Source organism: Xiphophorus maculatus, chromosome 14, assembly GCF_002775205.1.
Source record: "Xiphophorus maculatus strain JP 163 A chromosome 14, X_maculatus-5.0-male, whole genome shotgun sequence".
Taxonomy (NCBI): domain Eukaryota; kingdom Metazoa; phylum Chordata; class Actinopteri; order Cyprinodontiformes; family Poeciliidae; genus Xiphophorus; species Xiphophorus maculatus.
In genome coordinates this window covers 17,367,255-17,383,203 of record NC_036456.1, presented here as the reverse complement: position 1 = coordinate 17,383,203, position 15,949 = coordinate 17,367,255, and the positions used below count along the sequence as shown (strand labels likewise).

The 15,949-nt window shown below is 40.9% G+C and overlaps 1 protein-coding gene across 3 annotated transcripts in view; it reads right to left on the bottom strand.

Moving 5' to 3' along the window:
* The window catches only part of LOC102218689 (serine/threonine-protein phosphatase 2B catalytic subunit alpha isoform), a 104,271-nt gene that overhangs the window by 13,199 nt on the left and 75,123 nt on the right, over window positions 1-15,949 (bottom strand). For all 3 annotated transcript variants that reach the window (XR_002753838.1, XM_023346284.1, XM_023346285.1), the window contains exons 9-10: window positions 2,181-2,306; window positions 517-588 (exon numbers count right to left, since the gene is read on the bottom strand). Coding sequence is in view for 2 of the 3 variants with exons in the window: in XM_023346284.1 (XP_023202052.1) it covers window positions 517-588; window positions 2,181-2,306 (198 nt within the window). In the remaining variant the exon portion in view is untranslated. The remainder of the gene's footprint in view (window positions 1-516; window positions 589-2,180; window positions 2,307-15,949) is intronic.

The following is a 15,949-nucleotide window of genomic DNA, read 5'->3' as shown; positions in this document are numbered from 1 at the left end:
CGTACTGCTTTCATTACTTAATTTCAATAAAATACATACGATTTTCAGCTCTTCAACGTGACAAAAGGTGTAAAAGTTGGAGAAAGTGAATATGTTTGCTGGAGGCTTTAAACTCATTCAACAAAGCAGCATTTTCGATTCGCAAACTAAGAAATTTAGAAAATACAACCGGTGTGAGAAACAGCCAAACGCCGAATCCCCGTCCAAAAACGAGGAGGATGAGGAGGTGAGATCATTTCCTGTTTGCCCATAAGGGTCAAAGCAGGAAGAGGAAAACTGGAAAAAATGTGACTGGAGATAAACTGAACCTCCTCAGACATGATGACAAAAAACGTGCAGCAGCCAACAAATACTACACAACACTGGCAACTTTACAGATAAATAAATGCTTTTCATTTTGAAGTCAAAGGTTCTCTGGACCTAAACCTGAAAAGAAAGTTTACGTTTTGAGACAACAGATGAGTGGAAGAATGTCTCCCTCTAGTGGAGCTGAAGCAAGACTTCAGCAGCACTCACCGTCTAGCTCTTCGTCAGTCGTCAGCTCGTCGTTGGAACAAATGCTCAACACGTTCACAAGCATCTCAGTCACTGAAGATTAAAAAAAACAACAAAAGGTTTTGAATACAGAGGAGAACAAAGAGGGTCAAACCTAAGACTGTTTATGCATGTTTACAACTTGTTTATTTAGGAGTGATTAACTTCAGCAGGAGGAGAGTCAGGTCCTTTGTGCACAAACAAGCTCCAACACAAAGTATTTTTATTAATTAACCCAGACATTCTATTTAAATCGTTGCATATTTGCATTTAAAAGGAGACCGCACAGCTATACTCAGGGAAAATCTACATTTTAGATTTTTGTGCAGAAAGATCAGATACATATTGACCCACTGCCAAAAGCTTTATTAACTTTATTGTATTAATTTACTCCTGAAAAAGTAGCTTTCACATGACAAAGAACTTCAACAATTTCATTTGCTGTAAACAAAGTAACCTGGGAGGACAATACATGTATTTTTAAAATGTTTCTTATTTACTTTACTACAGCTACTAAAGGATATACAAACTAAAAAAGGCATTGCCTTCTTGTTAACCTTGTTGATATGAATCCGTCAGGAACTTGAATAGGAAAAAAAAAATCTCTACAGCATCAAGGTCCCTCGCTCTCTGCTGCTTTAGCAGTTCTTCTTCTATGGTTTTACTGCAGCCCCATTTCTGATGGGAAAATAACTTGGAATAGGAAAAGGAAATAAATATAAATCTTTCTTTTTGAAGATATATGACCCAGAATTTCTTCATTGTCATGACAGAAGATGTCATACTCTGGTGAGAAATCCAGTGTAAGTGAATGCAAGACTGATTATTAAAAAAAAACTGCTTCAAAGATTTAAAGAGTGAAGATTTTATTGTACAAGAAAAACTTTTCAGCGTAGTAATTTATTTGTGATTTTTAAGGCAGGTTATGCCACTTGCTGGCAAATATAGATAACTGCATTTTAAATTTCTTCAGACTCAAAAGTGATCAGTATTATCCACAAAAAGAGAAAAAATTAATGTCAGATCAACACATAACATCACAGGATGAAACAAATGTCCTCCAAATGACATTTTGGACAAACAGTTCCACTTTAGTTTCATAAGATAACAAGACATATCTCCAAAAATGACGATATTTGTCTCTGTGTCCACATGCAAACTGCAGTCTGTTTCTTTATGTTGGTTGTGGACATGTTTCACAGTGCATTATGACTCTGTTTCACCAGCTTCAGGCAAGGTCTTTTGTTCTGGGCCTGATTTGATTTTGGACCAAAACATTTTCTCCTCTAGGACACAGAACCCGACTCCTTCCTGGACAACAAAGTAGCTGGACATTTCCCAGGGTGAACCAGACTTGTGCAGCTGCACAATTGTCTTCCTGATATCTTGGCAATTAACTCAAATGTGTCAGCTAACCTATCAGAAGCCTCCAAAGCAGTGACATCACATCCTGGACTTTCCCTCATCATTCAGAGAGACAGTAATCAATCTGTATGTAAACTTTGGTTTTATTGTTCATCTAAAGAAGCGGCAGCAAGTTATTAATCAATCAGCTTTTTGCTTCATACGAACTAGCAGAGCCTTCGCTGCATTTCTTTTGGAAATTTAAATGAACTCCCGTGAATATGTTGCGACTGCGCACTCACCTTTCTCCCCGACAAACGGCAGAGACCAGGTGAAAACATCCATGAAGTTGGGCAGCCAGTAAGGATGAGGTGAGCAGTTGAACTGTCGGATGTTCATCACGTTGTTCTCGTACTTCAGCACAGCCGCTGTGGACGGAAACGACAAAAATCTTCATGAAATCATCAGCAAATGTGCAGAAATAACATGAAACAAAACAAGGAATTAAAACGGTGCACTTTTCAACTTATTAGTTCCTTTAAAGCTTTTCCCAAGAGGCTCAATGAATTATTCTCAAGTTGTAAAGAATATTCAGTAGCTACAAGTCTTTATGTTTAATTAGAAAACAGTCAAAGCACCACAGATATTTGTTTGGCAGACTAATTGTCCAACTGCGAAGCATCCAAATCCATCATTCAAAGGCGAGTCTGGCTGCAGCTCAAGATTTCTGTCAGTCAACCTCTGATAATGATATTAGAGTTACATGATAGACTACTCCACAAAAATAGGAATAAATAAGTAAAAGAATTAATAAAAATGCCAATCGTTTCACACCGTCTTTGTCAATCTCTCACTTTGACAGCAGAAATAATTTAGGTGCAAAAATCACACTCTGGGGTGTGAAAAAAATGAGGTTAGAAAACAGTCCAATAATCAGAATTACAGCAGTAAACGTGTCTGCTGCTTATTGTTTATTGTTTATCCCTGCCTAACCCAGTAGGAGGGACTGCTGTCATCGTTTTTTTTTTTTTAAAAAAAACCTTGTTCTTAAAAAACTGAATAACAAGCAGAGTCTCAGTGGGTTTCGCCAGATATTACTGTGCAAAACTGAGTGAGATGGCAGCTTTTCTATCATTAATACATGAGTATTAGGAGCTAGAGCAAACATGTTACAACCACAACTTTAAAGCAAGATTAGGGTATAAAATTATATCGTAAGCTTGAATGTATCTAGTCAGAATGTGGAAAAACAATTGTTTGCACTGGATTTTATTTATTTCAGGATGTTAGAGTAAAGGCACTTGTGTTTGTGTTGGTTTATCATATAAAATCACAATAAAATACATCTTTTATTGTTGGAATATGACAAAAAAAGGCTAATTTTGTCACAATATTTTGTGGTACTATTGTGATAATGATAAAGATATCAATAAAAAACACTATTCATTACTCTTACTTATCCTTTAGGTAATAAATAGATTTGAAGGGTGATAATTGGATGGCATAGCATTCATAGCGCCACAAACACAAACATTGTTCTTGAAAAACATTCAAGCTTCTTTGGGACACCACTTACTTAAGAAAGTGTGCTTTTTATCACTAAAATGCAAACATTATTTTAAATTTATTGATGCTCTTGTTGAACAAACAGCGGGGAAAAGAGCAAAAATAACTCTTCCGATCATGCTGTCATCTATTTTTTATTTAACATCAATAAATTTATCATGACGATAAATCAAAATTCTTATCGTGATAAGAAATTGTGCATAAGTGATAAACAATGCGATGGAGAGGAAGAAATATTTCCCCCCATAAATAAAACACTAAAAATCTGACCTTTTAACTGTTTAAACCTTTTCTACAAGTTAAAGTTTTCTTAAATGCTCATGAAATCTCAGTGTGTCGTGTTCACACCTATTATTTAAAACAACTAATGGGAGGGTCCTCACTTTGCTGTCATCATGTTTTCCCTCTAAACTATAAGAAAACAAAGCAGTTACCTCAACATTTAACACCGACAAGCATTAAAAACAACTGCTTCTCCTGTCAATATGATTAAAAAGAATCCACACAGTGACTTTAAATTATTCAAGATGTTGTATTAATCATGCAACAGGATGGACTCAGGTGGGTGTGGTGCAGCTTGAAGGTCACAACAAAGGTGTGTCAAGCAAAGCATCAAAACATTTCTCACTGGCTGATTGTTTTCCCTTCACAAGCCAGGATTTTATTTGTTTCAGATGATAACCGCTTGGTGTATGTGAGCTCACCCGTGATTGAGGCGCAGACATGAGAGCTGCCAAACATAAATATATCTGATCTGTATATAGAAGCTTCGGCTTCTCTAGCGCACAAGGCCAGACTGAGGAAAGCCGACACCATGTGGCCAGGTCACCGTGGGGGGACTTTCCCGCTTCGAATCGGTTTTAGAAGCAAATAACAAGACGAAACGCGGAGCTACAAAGTCGTGCAAAACTCCTGAGTCATCCCTTCTGTCTTTAAGCTTCCAACCAGACGGGCTGTGTTGTAGTTTTTCTCCTTCTCACCGTCAGTCCAGCCTGGTCGGTTTCAGAAAGATGTTTGCTGTGGAAACGACTCAATTCGGAACCAAGATTTGATCAGACATAAAGAAAGGCCGTAAACTTAGCAACCCAGAACATGAATCAAACATGGAGAACCAATGTTTCGCTTTATGCAAATCTAGAACTCAGCCCAGAACAACTGGAACCAACATTTTTAGTTTTATGACTCACTAATCCAGAACAAACTGAAAATCCAGAGAAAACACAATTGGTTTATAAATTATTGACTATTTATTCTTATTCCTACTAAACATGGAACCAATATTTAGTTTTGTGCTTTACCTTTTTGTCTTTCTTTTGATTTTGTTTGTATTTCCTTCTAATTTATGTAAAGCACTTTGAACTGTCTTGTTGCTGAAAATGTATTGTACAAATAAAATTACCTTACCTAAACTCCAATGATGAATACAGAGTGTTATGTTGACATAGTAGACAATTTGGTAAAAAAAAAAAAAACTGACAAGCTTTAGACACTTTGTTACACAGATACAATTAGTTCCTATTTTTTTTAAATCTGGATCTTTAAATTAAACCAAAGACAACACAGTTTGATTATTAGAAATAGTATTTTGGTACCATCAAAGTTGTCTTGAGATGCAGTTTTCATAGTTTTACAGATTCAACACGTCTTTTCTCAGCCACTTTTCATTCATCAATCTGTTGTCTTCTGCTCACTCAAGATCAGCTTGTGGAAGTACCGGGTCGAGGTGGACAAACCCACATATCCTGTTCTCCAACTAAACTCTCTTGCTCGTTCTGCGGACGCCTCAAAGGAGAGACCCGTCCAGAAAGGATGGACAGTCTCTTCGTAACTTGGGCTCAATCCAGCCATCCTACGAAGGAAACTGCTTTCCTGGCGATCCTTAGTGCCTAGACAAAAGGTCAATGGACTTCTTCTCTTGTTTTGCCCTGTGATGAATCGGCGCTTTTTGTCCGATGACTGCTAAAAATAAGAACCAACCACCACTGCGTCCCTGCATGGATAAGCAGATAAAGACCATCTTAAGTCCAAAGCAAAACTTGGAAAACCTTCTGAAGCTTGGAGAAATATCAAAAAGTCAACCTCTAAAAAAAATAAGAACAATGTCTGATTCCTGAGAAACAGAAAGAGAAATTAAGATTGGTTCAAAACCATTTTATTAGCTCGGGTGCAACACAAATCAGGACAGACCACTACGGTGTTTGTCTGATAGTGTTTAGACGCCACAATCAGAGCATTACAGCGGTGACTTCTCTCTCTTCAAGCACAAACCTAAAGCTTTATCAAAAACACCAACAGAATCTGTCGAAAAGTTGACGTCCGTCCCTCAGTCAGAGCTCTGGGTAGGCGGTGAAGGCAGCTGCACACGTGGGCAGACATCGCATAAACATCACTTGCCACATAAACATCGACTTGATTGAATGTAGCTGTTGAAGTCCAGATGGAGGAAAACAAGGAAGGTCAGTTCCCCCTGCTGTCAGTCATTCAAAAGAACAAAGTATATTGTTCAGAAGCTTCATTTATTATCAGAAAACAACTCCATTTCTCATTCCAGAACAGCTTTGTTGATCTCTGCAACTCTACATTTCAGCCACTAGAGGTCTCTCCTGCTCCGGCAGCGCATTCTGGTTCAGACTGAGGTTCAAATCCGCTACAAACTCAGAGACGGGGAGATTGTAAGGCGACACCAGCTCATCAATTATTCAACAGGGAGTGCCTCCAGCCGGTTTCCCTGGTAACGAGGACTGTTAAATCTGTTTGGGTACCATAGGGAGATTCCCACCGTCTTTCCCCAGCACTAAATGCTGCCTGCATATCTGTCTGCATTGCCTGCAGTGTAAAGTTTCACTTGGTTAGTATTCAAAGGCGGCCATCCAGGCATTCTGGGTTCGTTACGTTCAGAGCTCGGCTCACAGAAGCGGAGAAATACGTGGATGGGAGGGACTTACTGCACCTCTCATCGCTTGTTTACACTGGATTTAAACAGAGTCAAGCTTTTGGATGGTTTCTTTTTCAAAACGTGCTGTATGTTTTGAAAAACGTACAGTCATATTTAGCAGTGACTGTCAAATGTTTTCACACCCTTTTATTTACTCACATGTAATCCCATTAAATCCACAAACTGGAATGTAATTTAATGGGATTTCACATCATAACCAACAATTTGTCTGAAAATGTTGAAATAATTTATCATCTGGGTAATAGTATTAGTACTTGCTACAATTGTAGCTGCAGGTTTTTCAGCGCAGTGGTTCCTGACCCTGGTCCTCAGGAATCACTCTTCAAATGACTGCATGACCTCCTCTGCCTGCCATCGAGGGATGGAGTAACCAGTTAATAAGCAAGGAAACACCTAACAAGAACCAACACCTAGGGTTTGGTTCTTGAGGACCAGGGTTGGAATTGAAACCAATGTGTCAGAGGGTTTGTCTCTACCTCCCGCCAATTTGATAGTGTTGACATAAGAACCATCTTATCTTTAGATGGCTCTAAAGATAATCTAAGGAGATAGTCCTGCAGTGCTAAGATATAGTCTGCCTGGAAGAACATCGGGACCGCTCAGATCTGACATCATCAATATTGTTGGATTGCATTGGTTCCTTGAGGACAAATATACAGACCGTTCAATGTTTATGCAGTCAATCAGAAAGCAAGATGGCATGGCGCACCAGAAAACAGAACAAATCTGCCGGATTTGTTTTGTTTTTTGCCTGTTAAAAATAGTCCACAAACTATCGTAATTGGATCTTCCTTGTCGGCCATGTTTGTTTACAGTCATGGCCAAAAGTATTGAGAATGACACAAATATTATATTTTCACATGATCTGCTGCCCTCTGGTTTTCATGTGTGTATGTCAGATGTTGTCATCACATACAGAAATACAATTGCAATCATATTATGAGTAACAAAAGCTTTTAATGACAGTTATGTAACCAGGATCATTTTCTATATTAGATTTAGTTTATTTATTTTATTTTCCATTTTGTTAGATTTATTTTTTAAAGGGTTACTTAAACATTTTTTCCTCTTCCCCTTAATTTATTTAACACCAACCAGGCGAGAACAATAGTGTTCTCGCGTGGCTCTGACGTCATGTGACAGCTGCACATCAGCGTCCTAAATTGGCAGCACAGTTTATATGGCTGCAAATCGCAGCTTAGGCAGGAAACGCTGCGGGACTCTGATGTGCAGGTAGGCTTCTGGTCTGTTCCCGACGAGGTTTTCAGATCTCTATTGTCTGTTTTTCAATCGTGTGTGTCTGTTAACTTGCAGCCGGGTGATTACTCAACCAAACGTTGCAAGAATCACGGTTAGTCAAGAGGGAACTGGTGAGTGTTTGGTAGGGAGCTAGTATGCTAGCACTAGTCTTCCAGCCTGTTGTGATTGTATATTGATTTGTTGCGTAACAATATTGGTTGCATAAGTTATATTTACTTATGAAACGTCTGCACATGTAACTGATTAATTAGGTCTGTTTATACAGGCCAGGTGCGTTGCAGATCCCTCGCGCAAGGAGTGGCTGGAGGGATCTTGACAATAGCAAGGATTGTCTGGTTTCACCGACCAGACTGGCGAGCTAAAATAAGCAGGATACCGAAACACAAGACTTATCATCTGGGAACATTCTTCCGACCCAATTGGAGGATCAGCTCAAGTCCCCATTGAAGGAAGTGGATTATTTTGGTTTTTTTTCATCATCAACAAAGACTGGTGGACGTCCTTGGTATAAGGAACTTTAACTTGTTTTTCCTTTACACTATGGACTAATGTGTATATATATTGTAAATACTAAATACAACTCACCAATTTGCACCATCTTACTGTCTCTGTGCTTTACAAATTGCCATCTCCTCCAGTAGCCGAACCTAGCTAGACTTTAAGAACTGTTTGGATAAATTTTAATTCGGATTATTTAAAATCTTGTTAATCCTTGAACGCAATGTGGGTTACATAACTTGGCGAGCTAGCCAGGAGGTTGTTGGCATTTTGTAAACACAAATCATTGTTTTTTTTGTCATCAACAATATGGATGAATTTCAAAAACTCGACGTAAAAATTCCCAACTCTGTTTTGGTTGAAGGCATTTCAGATGAAGATGGTAAAGAGGAAGTATTTGACTTTTTGAAACAATATGGGAAGATAACAAAGACTGAAATCATTTCTGAAGCTGACTCTGAGTTTGAGGGCCAGTTTGTGGTTGAATTTAGCAGTGGTACAGCAGTAGCTGAATTGCGTTCCATTTTACCATATTCATTCAAATCATCTGAAAAGTCAGACACATTTTTCATCTCTGAATTAGCTGTTGTATATGCAGAACATGTTTCACAGAGTAAAACTCATTCTTATTTATTTGAGTTACAGAAACTTGCAAAGCTTTCTGGCATGGATTTTGCAGAGGTGTTAAAATCCACGATGACTCAGATTGGACAATCAGTTGCTGAACTTCACTCAGCTGCTAAGATGGAGGATCCTGATGAGAAGTCTGAGGTTATGGCAGCAGCTGCAGATCCAACAATGAAGGAAGAGCCAACGTTGTCAACCGCCACTGATCCTACAGTTTCCAGACAGAGACTTGAGCAGCAACCTACCTCACGACAGAGACCTTCTCTTCATGATGATGACATCCAACCACCCGAAGTCCAGCGCTACGTGGTGGAACACATTATGAAAACTGAGGAAAGTGCTTACCATCTACAAAGGCTCCGAGTGTTTTCTGGACGGCTGCCTAGACCAGCACATGAAGCAGACTACGAGACCTGGCATTCAGGAGTGGATCTGCTACTAAAAGACCCATCAGTTTCTGAGCTGCAGCGATCAAGGAGGATCGTGGAGAGTTTACTTCCCCCAGCCGCTGATATGCTGAAGCATCTAAGTTCAGATACTCCACCTACTGTATATCTGAACATATTGGATTCGGCATATGGCACAGTGCAAGATGGAGAAGAACTCTTTGCAAAATTCATGGACACTTTCCAAGATGCAGGGGAGAAGCCATCTTCATACCTCCAGCGGCTGCAGGTAGCATTAAACTTAGCCCTGAAACGAGGTGGTGTGTTAGCCAAGGATGTAAACCGGCATCTCATAAGCCAGTTTTGTAGGGGTTGTTGGGACAATACTTTGATTGCTGAACTCCAATTAAAACAAAAGAAATTGGTCCCACCTAGTTTCTCTGAATTGCTACTACTTCTACGTACTGAAGAGGACAGGGAGGCAGCTAAAACTTCCCGGATGAGACAATATTTGGGGTCCAACAAACAAAAAGTAGTCAATCATGCACAATTGGTTTCTGTTGATGCAGGTGATGGTGGAGCAGTTGCTGCTTTAACCAAATTGACTCAGCAGTTGGCAGAACAACTGGCAGATATACAGCGGCAGCTGGCTAAGCTAACATCCACAACCACCCAGCCCAGGACTACATCACAACCTAAAGTAACACACAGTAAGCCGGGTGAAAAAGGGGGCAATACAGTGACATCCAAACAGTTCCCACCAGTCCATGTTAAACCTGGTTATTGTTTCAGGTGTGGTGAAAATGGTCATATTAAGCCACAATGTAATAATGAACCAAACCCTGCTCTTGTTGCCAGAAAAAGGAAACAGTTTGCTCAGCGACAGCAGAACATCTTTCAGAAGAAGTTAAACTAGGCATGGTTCCTGTTGCGGGACAAACCGGAACCAGTCCCAGCCAAACCGGTCCCCTTATTAAAGAAAAGACTGTTAAATGTACAAAACTGCAAGCCCAAGCTAATAAACTACCCACTCAGCTACCCAAAGGTTTGATTGGATCAAAGTGTGCTGCTGTTGTTGACATTTCTGGTCATGTGTGTAACTGCCTTTTAGACACTGGTTCACAGGTGACAACGATCCCAGTTTCTTTCTATAATGATAAGTTAAGCAACCAACCTGTACTGCCTCTGGATAATTTGTTACAGGTTGAAGGTGCTGCTGGACAGTCTGTTCCGTATCTGGGGTACGTGGAGCTGGTCATCACATTCCCTGAAGACTTCATAGGAGTAAACACAGAGGTACCAACTCTCGCTCTTGTGGTCCCAGATACTAGTCCTGACAGGCCATCTAATGTACTTATTGGCATGAACACACTGGAGCCACTGTATGAACAACATCTTAGCAGTAACCATGTACAATTTCAATCCATGGCCCAAGGATATCGAGCGGTCCTGAAACTGCTACAGTTAAGGCACCAGCAAAATCAATTAGGAAATGCAGGGACTGTCAGGCTGTTAAGCACCACTCCAGTCCTTATTTCACCTGGACAAACCATTGTCTTGGAGGGTTCTGTTAAAAACGCCTCTCCATCTGCCAATAAGTGGGCCATTGTTGAACACCCTAGCTCGCCTTTACCAGGGGGTTTATGTGTTCAGAGTTGTCTAATTACACTGCCACAGCATCCACCATATAAAGTCCCAGTGATCATGAAGAATGAATCAGAGCAAGAGGTGTTCATATCACCATTAACCATTATTGCAGACATTGGGTCAGCACCTACTGTTTTGTCACAACAAATCACATCTCAAACCTCACAACGAACCATTTTGGAGTTTAATTTTGGAGACTCTCCTATTCCACCTGAGTGGAAGGAACATATTATCAACAAAATGAACAGCATGCCTGAAGTATTTTCTCATCATGATATGGATTTTGGCTGTACAGATGCAGTTAAACATACCATTAAACTTAATGATGAAACGCCTTTTAAACACAGAGCAAGGCCAATCCATCCCCAAGATCTGGAGGCAGTCCGTGAACATCTTAGAGACCTGTTTGGAGCTGGCATTATAAGAGAGTCTAAATCACCATTTTCCTCTCCAATAGTTGTGGTTCGGAAACGTAATGGTTCCGTCCGGCTATGCATAGATTACAGGAAACTGAATCTTCAAACTATCAAAGACGCATATGCCCTTCCTAATTTGGAAGAATCTTTTTGTGCTTTGACAGGGTCCAAATGGTTCACTGTGTTGGATTTAAAATCTGGCTATTATCAAATAGAGATGGCAGAAGAAGATAAGGCTAAAACAGCTTTTGTAACTCCCCTTGGATTTTGGGAGTGGAACAGGATGCCGCAAGGAATTACAAATGCACCTAGCACGTTTCAGCGGCTAATGGAGAGATGCATGGGAGATCTGCATCTTAAAGAGGTCCTTGTCTTCCTCGATGACATCATCATCTTCTCTGCCACTTTGGAAGAACATGAGGAACGGTTGCTGCGTGTGCTCTCCCGGTTGAAGCAGTTTGGACTAAAGCTCTCTCCAGAGAAATGTAAGTTTTTTCAGTCATCTGTACGTTATTTGGGACACATTGTCTCTGACAAAGGAGTTGAAACTGATCCAGAAAAGATTGATTCTTTAAAATCCTGGCCAGTCCCCCGCAACCTTAAAGAGTTGCGATCTTTTCTGGGTTTTGCTGGATATTACCGAAGATTTATTAAAGACTATGCTGCTATTGTCAAACCACTTAATGAGTTAACCCGTGGTTATCCTCCTGCCCGCAGCCCTGCAAAACTGAAGAAACCAGAAGGAAAGTACTCGGATCCAAAGCAATCCTTTGGAGATAAATGGACTAGCCATCAGCAGATTGCTTTTGAAACAGTCATTTCCAAATTGACTACAGCACCTGTTCTTGGGTTTGCAAATCCACAGCTGCCATACATTTTACATACTGATGCCAGTACAAATGGGTTGGGAGCAGTATTGTACCAAGAGCAGGAGGGCAAGCTGCGTGTTATTGCTTATGCTAGTCGAGGCCTGTCTGTCAGTGAGTCAAAATATCCTGCGCATAAACTGGAGTTTTTGGCCCTGAAGTGGAGTGTTACTGAGAAGTTTCATGATTACCTCTATGGGACTAACTTTACAGTTGTCACAGATAGCAACCCTCTCACTTATGTTCTTTCTTCAGCCAAGCTGGATGCTACAGGTCACCGGTGGTTAGCAGCACTGTCTACCTACTCATTCCAATTGCAGTACCGTGCTGGAAAACAGAATTTGGATGCTGATGCTCTGTCCCGACGCTCACATGAAGATATTTCTAGTGACCAGCACTGCCGAGAGAGGGAGCTCATTCAACATCTGACCAGTCAGTTGGGTAATGGTAAAAACACCCATGACATTTCCCCTGAAATTGTGGACGCCATCTGTCAGAGTTGTATAATCCGAACACAGAACCAAACTGAACTAAGTCGATCTGTCGCACTGGTTGAGTCTCTATCTGTCTCTGTTAACTCCATCCCTGATGGGTTCAGCAATGAAGAGTTGCATGGCTTGCCTCTAATCCCCTCTCTATCTCAGGTCGATCTCCAAGAACAACAACAAGCTGACCCTGCTATTCGTGAGGTCATTCATCAGCTGGAGACTGGGGAGAAGGTCCTTCCATCGGTTCGAGAGGAGCTATCTGACCTTCCTTTGCTCCTGAGAGAGTGGAACAGGTTAGAGTTGGTGGATGGAATCCTATATCGGAGAAGACATGATGGAGATAAACTTATCTACCAGTTAATCCTACCGCCCAAGTTACGACCAACTGTTTTAAAGAGCTTGCACCATGATATGGGGCATATGGGCATCGAAAGAACAATTGATCTGGTGCGCCAACGCTTCTTTTGGCCCAAAATGACATTAGAGGTGGAGACTTTTGTCAGAACCTGTGGTCGTTGCATAAGGCGTAAAGCTCAAATAGAAAGAGCAGCTCCATTAATAAATATTCAAACAAGCCGACCACTTGAACTGCTATGTATGGACTTTTTAACCATTGAACCTGACAGTAGTAATACTAAAGACATTCTTGTTCTTACTGATCACTTCACCAAATTTGCAGTTGCCATTCCTACCCCCAACCAGAAGGCAAAGACGGTTGCAAAGTACCTCTGGAATGAATTTATGGTTTATTATGGAATTCCAGAGCGTATACATTCAGACCAGGGTACAGATTTCGAGTCCAAGCTCATTAAAGAGCTCTGTGAAGTTGTAGGCATGAAGAAAAGCCGTACTACCCCGTACCACCCACGAGGGAATCCAGTCGAGCGCTTCAACCGCACTCTGCTCAATATGCTTGGAACCCTGGAAATGAAACAAAAGTCAAAATGGCGAGAGTATGTCAAACCTTTAGTACATGCATATAACTGTACAAGAAATGTGGTAACAGGGTTCACACCTTATGAACTCATGTTTGGTCGTTGTCCTCGTCTTCCTGTGGATTTGGCTTTTGGTTTACCCGTCAGAGAACAATCATCCATCTCTCATTCAGAGTATGTTAAGAATCTGCAATCCAGCCTGAAAGAAAGCTACAAACTAGCTTCTGAGAATGCCCTCAAATCAGCTGCAAAGAACAAGACCCGTTTTGATCAGAAAATTACACCATGCAGTTTGGAGATAGGAGATCGAGTACTGGTTCGCAACATCCGTCTGAGGGGTAAGCACAAGCTGGCAGATAGATGGGAACCAGGGGTGTACAAAGTTGTTAACAGAGCTGAAAATGTACCAGTTTACACTGTACAACCTGAACACAAAGAGGGACCAACTCGTACTTTACATAGAGACCTGTTGCTTCCTTGTGGTTTCCTGCCAGTTTGCTCCACAGAAGACCCTTCCATCTCCATGCCTGCCTCACAACGAAAGACTCGCAGCCAGGATGGTTGCCATCCAGATGTTCCTGATGCGATGCAGGAGGATGAGGATGCTGAGCCATATGTGCCAGAAGTTTCCATCCCATCCCCAACCAGATTCAGTGTGAAGGTGAGAAAATTCGAGTCATCACCCGAATCCATTACTTTGCAGCCTATTTCACCTTTGGCTCAAAGTGATGCTGAAGCACCAGAGCATCCTGTACCTCTAATTCAGAGTACAGACCTTGAGACTGCTAGTCCATCTGAAAATGAAAAATCCTGTTTAACAACTGATTCATCACTGTCTCACTATGAAGACAAGCTACCTGTGGAACAGATTGAGGCAGAGGAACTTTCTGAACCACATGTAGCTGAGCCTGTGAAAGTACACATGGAGGGAGAAGTACCTGACGAACACTTACCTGAAGTTCAAGAACCTGACGCTGAGGGTCATCTGGTCGTTCAATCTGAGTCATCTATAGGTCCTGCAAGTGTCAGCTCACCCTATAACTCAATTGAGTCTGAAACATTGCCCAGGCGGTCAGATCGACAGCGTCAACCTCCTAGTCGTCTAACATATCCTGTGTTGGGTAAGCCACTCATTTCAGTAGTTCAGGCTCTATTGCATGGTTTGGCAAATGTGTACGCTGAGGCTCTTAGTCAAGTTTCTAATGTGAATATCCAGAAAAAAAAATTAATTTAAATAACCCTGCAACGGGACGTGCAGGAATTAAAGAGGGGAGGATGTAACCAGGATCATTTTCTATATTAGATTTAGTTTATTTATTTTATTTTCCATTTTGTTAGATTTATTTTTTAAAGGGTTACTTAAACATTTTTTCCTCTTCCCCTTAATTTATTTAACACCAACCAGGCGAGAACAATAGTGTTCTCGCGTGGCTCTGACGTCATGTGACAGCTGCACATCAGCGTCCTAAATTGGCAGCACAGTTTATATGGCTGCAAATCGCAGCTTAGGCAGGAAACGCTGCGGGACTCTGATGTGCAGGTAGGCTTCTGGTCTGTTCCCGACGAGGTTTTCAGATCTCTATTGTCTGTTTTTCAATCGTGTGTGTCTGTTAACTTGCAGCCGGGTGATTACTCAACCAAACGTTGCAAGAATCACGGTTAGTCAAGAGGGAACTGGTGAGTGTTTGGTAGGGAGCTAGTATGCTAGCACTAGTCTTCCAGCCTGTTGTGATTGTATATTGATTTGTTGCGTAACAATATTGGTTGCATAAGTTATATTTACTTATGAAACGTCTGCACATGTAACTGATTAATTAGGTCTGTTTATACAGGCCAGGTGCGTTGCAGATCCCTCGCGCAAGGAGTGGCTGGAGGGATCTTGACAATAGCAAGGATTGTCTGGTTTCACCGACCAGACTGGCGAGCTAAAATAAGCAGGATACCGAAACACAAGACTTATCATCTGGGAACATTCTTCCGACCCAATTGGAGGATCAGCTCAAGTCCCCATTGAAGGAAGTGGATTATTTTGGTTTTTTTTCATCATCAACAAAGACTGGTGGACGTCCTTGGTATAAGGAACTTTAACTTGTTTTTCCTTTACACTATGGACTAATGTGTATATATATTGTAAATACTAAATACAACTCACCAATTTGCACCATCTTACTGTCTCTGTGCTTTACAAATTGCCATCTCCTCCAGTAGCCGAACCTAGCTAGACTTTAAGAACTGTTTGGATAAATTTTAATTCGGATTATTTAAAATCTTGTTAATCCTTGAACGCAATGTGGGTTACAGTTAGAATGAGTTAATGCAGCAAGTCAATATTTGCAGTGTTGACCCCTCTTCTTCAGGACCTCTGCAATTCTCCCTGGCATGCTCTCAATCAATTTCTGGACCAAATCCTGACTGATAACAGTCCA